The 11,353-nt window shown below is 40.7% G+C and overlaps 1 protein-coding gene across 1 annotated transcript in view; it reads left to right on the forward strand.

Moving 5' to 3' along the window:
* Nucleotides 1-9,175, forward strand: part of rps6ka5 (ribosomal protein S6 kinase, polypeptide 5) — a 30,058-nt gene extending 20,883 nt beyond the window's left edge. Inside the window, exon 17 of the mRNA XM_049596516.1 lies at nt 1,652-9,175. Coding sequence (XP_049452473.1) covers nt 1,652-1,957 — 306 coding nt within the window. The 3' untranslated portion in view covers nt 1,958-9,175. The remainder of the gene's footprint in view (nt 1-1,651) is intronic.
* The last annotated feature ends 2,178 nt before the right edge of the window (nt 9,176-11,353 follow it).

Genomic DNA, 11,353 nt, shown 5'->3' on the forward strand with positions numbered 1-11,353 from the left:
GCTAAACAGAACAAGCTTAGAGATTATACATTTATCGGCAGCACTTCTATAACAGGCTCGCAAACTCACAGTTAAGTTGTGGCTCATTTTGAAGGTCATGTAACTAATGTTCCTTGTAGTGGTGTAAATCACCTGTTTCATCACGATACAATATCCTATCGATTCTTTGGACAACAGTACGATATTTTCTGATATTACAAAGTCTGCCATGATACGATTTCGATTCGATGTGATTCAGGGGCCTGCAATCGATATGATACAATATCATCTGCTCATTTAACACAATCGATTACAGAAGAAGCTGCCACCCCTTTCTTTTCTTCCTTTGGCCATAAAAGATAAAAACAACACATAAATAATGTTAATTGTAACCGCTCAAGTGCATCAAAGTTTACTTTAAGTGGACTCCACTAACACACATAAAACTGGACATGGGATAAGTTAACCTTGAGGGCTTTCTTCCAGAGTGACCTGTCTGGAAGAAAGCCCTGAAAGCAAACTTCTCCAAACAGCCATAAAAAATGGACTAATAACAACATAGTTTAACAAAAGTATCACAATCCGCTCAGTAATAACTGTCAAGGTTTGTGGACACAACAGTTGTTTTTGTTAGTCAGTCATTATTAGCTTAAGCATGTTTACACTGCATAAATTAGCCTAGCGGCTAGTGGACTTTTCTCCTCTTCTCATAGCTTAACAAATTACGTGGAACTGTAATTTTTTTCTCACTCACTGTTGGTTTAAGCCTGCAGCTACATTTTTTCAGCCGAACATTGTTGACACAAAGCAGCTAATGTAACTGTAATGAGTTAGCAGGATGAGATGCCTGACGAGGCAGGTAACGTCACGTTGTGTTTTATCTCGTTACATCATTGTTTACATACGCCATGTGCTCTGTCTGTCCGTATTTTCTCCGAAATTTAAAATATTTCCACACTGCTGATTCATTCCAGAATAAATAGCATTATCGTGATCGTCTTTCTCTTGGCTGCTCGCCATCTGCCTGCTGCTGTTTGATGGTGACACAGATATGGATCGATGTTTACACTTTGCATCGATGACATTGGATTGTTGATCATTGAATCAATACATCGATCCAGATCAATGGATCGTTACACACCTAGTTTCTAGAGTGGGAAGTGTACATACATTAGTCAGCTATAACTATGTAATGAAAGGATGTTTTGCTGCCCTTTTGTCTTTACAGTTAGCTGTGTATAGACTGAGAAAAAAATGTTTAATTCAGGGCTACCACCAGCAACCACCAGCGACTTTTAAGGTGGAATGTTTTCTTGCATGTTACTCAGTGCATGAGTTCACGTTTGAATCAGTCAACACACCTTAGATAGTGTAGGTCTGTATTTCATGCATTTAAAAATGTTTTTCATTATTTTTCAAGTAGTCCAACACAGTACAGAAAAGATGTTGAACATGCAGGGATGCACTAATCTGATCTGCTGTATCAGTATCAGAGCTGATACTGACCCTATTTAACTGCTGCTTAAGGAGTAGCACTCAATATCAGCAGATACCCTGAAGTTTAGGAATCAGAATCAGAAGCATGAGAGAAAGAGCTGAATCAGTGCATCCCTTAGAAAATTCTAAGAAATCCTAATGAGTGGCTCATCAGTCCCTTTTATTTTTGTCCCAGGCATTTAACAAATGTAAGCGGGAAGGTTTCCGCCTGCAGACGGTGGACAAAGCCCCACTAGCCAAGAGGAGGAAGATGAAAAAGACAAGTACCAGCACAGAGACCCGCAGCAGTTCCAGTGAGAGCACCCATTCCTCTTCCTCCTCCTCCCAGTCTCAGGAGAAGAATTTTCCAGAGGGCCACATCAAGCCGCAGCCCTCTAACAGCACGCCTCTCACCACGCCCGTCAACACACCCGGGGCCCTGGGAACGGACTCTGAGCACCAACCAGCGCATCCAGCCTTTCATTTCTCAGAAGGACAGTGAGACAGCGAGAGGAAAAAGGGAGATTCAGACAGTTTTGTGACCCGCAGGATGGCTCGGACCAGCGTAGAGACAGCTCTCTTCTTTTTCTCTCCGTCCCTGGCAGCTCTCTGCTTCTGGCTCAATTGCATGGACGTCCGCACGTCTCCAAAAACCAAGCATGCAGCAGGAGCAGCAACCGTCACCTCAATATCAATCAATCAATCATCACTAGCAATACCCTATCCCTTTTCCTTCTCTGTCACTTTCACACACACACAGACTGTGTCAATCAGGGACTGGACCAGGAAGAAGCTGTCACCAGTGTCCAAAATGAAAAGGGCTGCCCTACTGCCCCAGGTCCAGACAGACAATGGAGAGTCATCTTCAGTGTCGTCATAAGATGGCCACTCTCTCTGTCCGCTCCATTTACCTGTCTTTGTCCATGCCTCCAGAGGTTTTAAAGGGAAAGTCATAGTGTTTACATCATGGATGCTTTGTATTTTTGTGTCAAAGGGAGAGAAGAAGCGTAACGTAACGTGGGTCCACTTCTCTTCTCTGGGAAGTCTCTGCAAGATGGAGCAGGATATTTATATGTGAATTTTACAGACTGAGATTTATTTATGATAAGCTATATTGTTAACTTATTTATGGTTTAGACTGATCTGAGAGGAAATAATGGATACAGTAAGTCTTTAAAAAAAAGACATTTTGTGTACGTGTGTATGTTTTTCCCTATCAGCTCAAAAGACTGTTTTCATGTCGTCAGATGGTTGTTTATTCATCTTTGTAATCATCATAGTAGGTTATTGAGACACAGTTATATAGACATTGTAAGACTATTATAGGCAAGAAGAGATTAACACCATTAGCTGCCGGTTGATGGTTGTCAAAGTTACATAACCAAAGTCCCTTTGGACTTGGAAAAGTTATTTATTGAGGCGGGTGAATTTTGAGATTGAACTGCAGCTGTGTCCAGTGGTCAAAAAAAGTACTATCCTTGTTTATAAGGATAAAAGAAGCAAATGTGTAAACATCTTTTTATAGGAACAACCAAATGTGGATGTCGTATGTTCAGCCAAATCTGTGGTTTCATTGTTGTATGGGGAGTACTGCTGCCCGAGGGGACATGACCCTACAAGAAGAGCTATATTTAGACGCATTTTTTGCCTCTGATGTGGGAGCATGACTACTTCAAGGCTCAGCATCGCTGCTGTTCCACATGGTCTGATCCTTCAAGCCAGTATTAAGCCCAGCAGTGGATTTGCCTTGTGTGGTAGTGGACTTAATTGTCTCATTATCACCACAACCAATTGGACTGAGCCGATCGCCCCAAACGGAAAGTTCCAATCAGCTTAGAGCGACGTGAATTCGTCGAGGAATTGGAGGTTGAGTTTTCTGAGATGCAAGATGCCAAAGGGCAGCTCAGTCCTTTTCAGATGACTAAATTTGAAAATGGAAACATTTACGTGCCAAAAAAATGCTATTAAATCAGGTAACGGACAGGTTTGAGTCTGAGTTGGGGGGCGGTGATACATTCGGACATTTTAGTTTCCTTTGTGTCGCCGCCCAAAGATTTAAAACTACTGCAAAATATCTTCCCTTTACGAGAACATCAAGTCCCTGAGGACAGACCTCAAACCAACACTCCTTTTATTTTTGACACCATCCCTTGCTCTATTTACCATGTTGTACTGCATGACTGAAATGGTGATCTTTGCACTGTGTGACAGCTCTCTCACTTTGAGGCAGATATCTGGTTAGTATTAAGTCCCCAGTGCATGGTGTAAACTCAAACATCACCCTCTTGTTTTCTTTGTTTGTTTTTTGGCACTTGATTTAATGTGAGTTTGTTTACTTGCACATTTGAATATCCTCGATTTAATTCGAGACTTTGAAGTTTTACTGTTTGTGGTGTTTGGACGTAAACACCAAAAACCCCTTTTTACAATAGCCTGAATATTGTAATGTCCCGATGTTACAATAACTGATGTTAGCCAGGATAGTTAGGCAAGTCAATGCCGTGCTCTGTTAATTGTTTTTTGCAAGTATGTGTTAGTCTGTTTCCATGGTAATAGTTGAAATACTGTATTCTGTTGATATGTACAGGGGTATTTGTGTTCAGTGTGTGAAGCTGCTCTGAAGCAGTTTCTCCTGCTCAGTCAGGATACAAATTCTTAGTTGGACGACTGTGTGCATTTAAACACACTCCCTCATCTTCTTCCATTTTAATGCACTCTGAATCTGAACCAAAGCATTAACTTCAAGGTAGCTGCTCTAAGCTGCATGAGATCTTTCCTTTCATGCAAATATGCAAAGAAATGCTTCATATATATCACGGTTTCTGTTTGTTTTGTCCAACTAGTGAAATATGTTTGATGTTTCTAGCTCATTTTGTAACAGTGTGTTACTTCAGATTCTTTATGGGATCTATAATATCCATATCCAGCCCATTATCATGCTTAAAACTATGCATCTCTTTTTCGCTGTTGTGTCGCTTTTGCCATTTCAAAAAAAAGGCCTCGCCAAATGGGTCCACACATCATGCTTAAAAGGGCGTAACGTAATGTACATATACTGTACCTTTACCCTCATAGCATCAGGCGCAATAGGACTAGCAAAGTAGAATCCATCGCCCGTATGAAAAGCTGGAATCCTTGGAGCTGAACACTACAAAGCTCTTGTCTAACTTAGTTCGCATGAGTTCCCCGTTGCTGCCTCATTAAGCCTCTTTTCTTTTGTTTGGGTGTATTAATAGCTCAAGTGGAGGAAGAGGAAAAGTGTCCTATATTGAGCTCCCCTCTGGGAGCCAGGCTCTATTAGCTGATGTGCTGCAGTGCTGTTTGTTCCAAAGAAAATACCATACTCCACACACTGCCTCTGTGGGACCCAGCTCACTTTTCTTTGTAAGGAAAATAACAGTGTATCACAGGAAAGGGTTGGTTTAGTACCAGTGTCTCTCGGGGGCAGATTTTTAAAACTAGGTTTCCCCCCTTTGATGAACAACTTGTTCAGTGTGCCACTATGAGGAAGAGACGAGGACGGGAGGGAGGCCAGTTTTGATTTGACGTCCTTTTGTCTTTGATATATTTTTGTTTATTGGTTCCCTGGAATCTGAATCAGAGTTCCTTTTCTGTGTTGTTTCTTCCTGAGTTAAGGTTGAAAACAACCCGCATCATAAGCTAGAACTTTGTACCTTTTTGCAATGTTTAATGAGAGGGCTGGTAGTTTGAACTGGTTTGTATAGACTGCTGTTGTACATTTTAGAGTCAAAGGATTGGACTGTGGATGTTTCTGTGTGCTCCTGTCAGTGAAGTCATGTGCGTGCTTTAAAGACACATGTGGGTGCCAAAGCTGAAAGTGACATCTTGCACTGAATGCACGGCTTCTCATGTAGGTGCTTGCGTGCATGTGTTGTCTCTGGAAGTGATGTTTTATAAGGTAGTGCAGCTTTTATTTGGGTCGGAGTATGGAGCTGTCCCTGGTGCTGAGGTGACCAAACCTTTGGTGGTGCTGCAAAAACAAGAAGCTTTCCACAGTGATCCATGATAGTGTGATCCTGTAAAGCAGTGATTCCCAACCAGGAGTATTCATACCGCAAGGGTTACTTGTGCAGTTGGCACTTGGCAGGTGGTACCTAGATGATTTTAAGAACTAGAACTTTTTGCTAAGGAGGAAAACGATTACACAAATATGATTAAAATTGGATTGAGGCTGATCTTAAAGGGGAACCCCACCGATTTTATGCAAAGTCTGTTAAAAATAAAGTTAAAAGTTACACAAATCCTTTTATGGCAAAATCTGACACAGTACTTCAAGTGATGTCACCTCAGCACATCAGCGTTGGTTGGGGCTGAAGACTTCAAGTGTGAGAAAGAAAACAATCTGGTGGTGTGGAAACAGAAACAGGAGTGTTTACCAGACCAGAAACGATATCCAGTTTTGTATAACTAAAGGGATAATTATGAATTTTGTAGTGGGGCTGTATGAGGTACTTATCCATAGTCAGTGTATTACCTACAGTAGATGGCAGTCAGCACGCCCCCAGTTTGGAGAAGCAGGCAGGAGTACCAACGCAGAAGCTAAGCAATGTACTGCTGTGGACGAGGGCAGCAGCAAAACAAATTTTAGCCACCTAAAAAACATATATGTATCAGTTTTAGTGTACACTATACTTAGAATATCTTAACCTCTTTACCATAGACTGTACATAAAGATGGGAGATTGGGGAAGCAGGGAAGCTAAAATATCCAAGATACAGCCACTTCCATCTTGGTCTGGTGACCTCACTGGGAGAGTCTGCGCAATAGCAATTTCCACCAACATGGAGAGGGTGTGCTTTATGACCTATACTGCAGCCAGCCAGCAGGGGGTGATTGAGACTATTGGGGAGCTGTCATGTCTTCCATCTTTATATACAGTCCGTGCTCTTTACCTTAACTCAGACAGCCCTTTCCAGCTGGAGACTGAAGTCATTATCTGTGCTCTATTCAAAGCCAGATTCCATTGACAAAAACAGTAATTTTACCTCGCAGAACACAGGAGCTGCTGGTCTAATTCTGCCTTGTTTGTGTTATTGTGTGGCCTCACTGTTTTAAAGAGGCAGTTCGGATTCACTAAAGTTGCACAATTAAACAAAGTAACAGACTAAGGCAGCGGTAGACCAGCAGCTCCTGTGGTCTGCGAGATAAAATTACTGTTTTAATCAGTGGAGTCTGGTGGCTTTGAAGAGAGTGATATCATGGCTTCAGTTCCCCGTTGAAAAGGGCTGTCTGACATCAAGGTGAAGATATAAATATAGCGAAAACGTAAACTGATGTATATATTGATATGTTTGTAAATATATTGTAGAAAAAATAATAATTTTTTTCATTGTTGTTGTAGGTGGCTAAAATTCAATTTGCTGCTGCCCTCATCCACAGCAGTACATTGCTCAGCTGGCATGTCAGTACTCCTGCCTGCTTCTCCAAACTGAGGGCGTGCCGACCGCCATCTGCTGTAGGTAACACACTGACTATGGACAAGTACCTTTATACAACATCACTTGATAAAAATCTTAACTGTCCCTTTAATAATCAGTAACATCCAAGTTCATATAAACCTAAATATATACTGTGATGTCATGAGAGGTCACTGGGGCAATTAAACTGGGAAACAGGCAAAATATCAGGTCCAAACAAGATGGAGTTTAATTTTCCAAAATACGGATTATAAACAGGTACCTCAGGTGTCCCCTTAAGATGCCACAATACAAATGTACAGTGAGGTAATTTCAGACAAAAAATGTTGTGAGCCACTGCTTTAAAGGGTCAGTTTCACTTTAATTATAAAAAAGAAAAACCTGCTGTTGGCAGTTTTAACAGGAACTTTTCTCTGGGAGAAAGTAGTTTCAATTAAAAACAGGTTCACAGTGTGGTATGTGGGTCATCCAAAGTAGCTGTGACATTGTTTCTAGAAATAGGAGCTGCAGTTTTTAAATGCTGAGAACATCACAAACACTGATATCTCACAACCTGACCACATAAAACCAGAGTCAGATACCACTTTAAAAAAACAACAACAGTGTTTTGGGGGGAAATTTCTTTGAACTAACCCTTTAATGATCCTACAGGGGAAGTTATTTTCTCTTACCCTTCCAGAGAGGTCAAAGCACATGGTCAGTCTCAGACAGGCACTGTTGTGTTGCTCAAAAACCCGTCAGTAGCGACGTCTGGACTCCAACATGTGTCTTTGATTTATTTGGTTCACTCAGCCCAGCGTTGCTCGACTGTTGAGAGATGATGAGACGGTTTTTATGAGGGATACATTGATGCTTCTTGTGCACATGTAAGAGATGTCAGTCAGTGCTTAAGCCAACCTGCCACTTTAAGTATCATCATCATCCTCTTCGTCACCTCATGCATGTGCTACTGCTTTGACTCCTGTCAGTATTTTCCATTGATCCTCGTCACAGTCGTGTCATATCGTCACTGAAGCGTGTCACAAAGTACTGTAGCAGTGATTCCCTTTGAGATTGGTCAATATTAAACTGTTTTAAAAAAAACACGCAATCAAGCTTTAAAGGCAAAACTTTGCACTTTGTATGTTATTTTAATCATGCTATTGATTTGTTTTTGTACAAAAAAAAAAAGAAAAATTGTGCAGGTTCAGATGTTCAGCTCATCCATCCGTCTGTTTCTGACTTCTGAGACGATACTATGATATAAACCTCAACACCGAATACTACTTGTACTGCAAGGATACACCATGTGCATACCTGCTTTTTTAGGGCACTGTGAACATCATCATTCAGGTCTTCAGGCACACCGTGGATATTCTGAGGAAAATTTGCTTCAATAAATGCTTTACTTAGTGGCTGAATACATCTGTACATTTAATAACCTGACACTAGTCATGACGAGTCTTTTAATAGATCTTTGGCTTCATTGTATTTTCAAGTGTATTACTGAAGATATTTTGTGATACCAGGATTTCTGTGTTGTCAGAGGGACAATAAATGTACGATGTCCTGTTCATGTATCGATCTCGACTTATAAATTAGGTACTTTTTTATATTTAAAAAAAAAAAAAGGAATTCAGATTAACAGATTAAAAAGGCCTGTTAGGAGACATGGAGACTTTATTTTAGCGGGCAGCCTCTAGATGGCAGTGTTTAATAAAGCACCACTGGCTGAGTGGTTTCCTGTGCAGCATGAGCTCCACTCAGCCTTTAAGATTTATCCATAGATGAGTCCAATATAAGATTGTGTTAAATACGCTTCAAAACTAAAATATAATTTTTCATGTTGTCTAGCAGGACTAGAGATTTCTGACTATGTACCGGGTCGATTAAATGCATATTTATAACCAAAATAAGATCTGTGTCTTAAAAAGTGAACTGTAAGTACTGTAAATGTCCAGTTCTATTATTTTTGTGCTCTGATTAAAATAGTTACATGCGTCGGACCTGACTAAAGGTTTCCAGTCTCTTTTAAGAGGTCGCTTTAAGATGCACCCAGATGACAAACATACTAGTGTCTAAAGAGGAGCTGATTGAACTCTGATAAGGGGATTATTAATCGTGTGTAAAGTAGTGATAACTGAGTAATGTTTGTGTTTGCATATTTTTGCCTGTTTAGTGTCATTTTTGTGAAGAAATGTTCATTTTAGACGTTAAGGGCTTCATAGGGTCTTTGAATCCTTTCAGAAAATATTGAACTGTTTGTCATGTTGCAATAAAAAAATTCAAATATTACAAATCTTCTCCACTAGGGCTGCAGCTAATGATTATTTCAGTAATCAACCCATTAACTGTTTGATCTTTAAAATGTAAGAACATTTTTATTACTTGTTTTGTCTAGGGATGATTAGAGCAGGATATCATCTGAAAAATTATGATACCAGTATCCTTAAAAGTAAACAATGCAGGATTACCAGTTACTGTTTGCAATGTTACAAGTCAAGGTTCCACCTTAAAAGTCGCCGGCAGTCGGCCCAGTGAATTAAGTTGTTTTTTCTCAGACTCCAGCTGCTGTGAGAGGCAGCAAAACATCCTTTCATTTTATAGTTACAGTTTACTAATAAAACTCTCCACAGTATGAACAGTGGTTACATGAGTCTCAAAACCAGCCACAAGGAGATAGTTTTGCATGTTTGAGGCCATATAGCCTACAGCAAATGGCACCATTTCTAATTTAATGTGAGTTATTTGAACACAGGTGTAGTTCTGACATGGCAATCTGAATCCTCCACCCCACATCTATATTCACGCCCCTGGTTAATACCTTAGGTACCAAATACTGATACCAGCCCTACCCATGAAAGATATTAATGTTAGTATCATGGAAAACCAAGAAAACCAGCAGATATTCACATTATGGAAACTAAAACCTGTGAATCTTTGGCATATTTGCTAAACAAAAATAATAATATGATCAAATGATGATTAAAGTAGTAGTTCATTTATCGCTGTGCCAGCCAAACATTTGGCCCGTCCTGCATGAAAATACGTGACACCACTATTTAACACATATCTTCTGTTCTTGCATGTAATCTTATTTTTATTTTTTAGACAGTACAAGAGACACCATACAGTGACATACAGTGCGTTATCACCCTCCCCTGGATTTGCAAAAGTGATCTGTCCAACAGAGTGGGGGCTGGATCACAGAGAGGACCGCTGCACCTCCCAGACTCAGCTTCGTGGAGTTAGAATCAGTGCTGTATGTTTATGCTCGTCACGTCAGTTATACAGCAGTAAGATGTGTGACAAAGTCAAATGTACATTTTACAATATTAAGTATTATAATTACATAAAATTTGTTTCAGTTATTATCTGACAGGCTCAGGCCTCCATAGTCCATATGTGGAACGTTTGATACTCAGTTTCTGCACCCCTACGTTCACCTTTATGAAGGGGTGTCTCCTGCCTTATCTCTCCCCTTTTGCTGTAGTACTCCATGGAGAGGGGCTTGGGTTATATGGTTGTAACTGATGGAGGATTTTGTTCTTACCTCGGGAATAAACGGAGGTTGCCTCCAGAGATATCCACGATCTGGGCCTCTTCATATCAGCACAACGCAGACAACGCTAGAGTCCATCGGTTACATACAACAAGTGGGGTCACTCCTCAGTAACGGCTGCCCCAAACACCAGGAGCTCACTGTTTACAACCCCTCTGTAACAGCAGATGACCTCATCAACAATTATTTAAAGGCTGTCAGTAAAGTTTACACAAGGTGTCCATATTTTCTAATGTATATGTCCAGCTTTTCTTTCATTTAGCAGGACAAGTAATCCCCCGCCTGTCGCTGTGCTATCATATCCTGACAGGAGAGGACGCTCTTTGGCTCTCCATCAGCTGGACTGCTGCGGTCAAATCTGCTCTGTGGATAAAGTTTTATATCAGTAAGTGAAACTTCAGTTTTTGAAGTTGAACACCTGAGAGACACTCAAATCCAAACCACCAGTCATTTGTCATAGGAGAGGGGACCCCTTTATCTGAATCAATATAGGTAAAGGGGTCAAAGGTCATCTGCGTGCACAGTTGCTCCAAGAAATATCCCACCCTGTTCTCGAAGGGGAAAAGAGATGAAACACTTAAAGGCAAATCCATATATTTCTTGAGTTTAATGTATATACTGTAGGGTTTTAAATGATGCATCCCTCCTGTGTGTGTGTGTGTGTGTGTGTGTGTGTGTGTGTGTGTGTGTGTGTGTGTGTGTGTGTGCTCTATTTCTGCTTCTCCATCATCAAATTTAACATCACTTCAACATGAGTCAGCAGGCGGGTCATATTTCAGAGCGTACGGTGGCTTCTGCAGGACACAATCAGCTTGATACGCTCCCTCCTCACAATATTTAAAAAGCAAAGCAGATTTTTTTTATGCATGGCTTTCAATCCACTCATTGTGGTTTCACCCCACTCACTCCTATATGCAAC

This window comes from Epinephelus fuscoguttatus, linkage group LG14 (genome assembly GCF_011397635.1).
Source record: "Epinephelus fuscoguttatus linkage group LG14, E.fuscoguttatus.final_Chr_v1".
NCBI lineage: Eukaryota > Metazoa > Chordata > Actinopteri > Perciformes > Serranidae > Epinephelus > Epinephelus fuscoguttatus.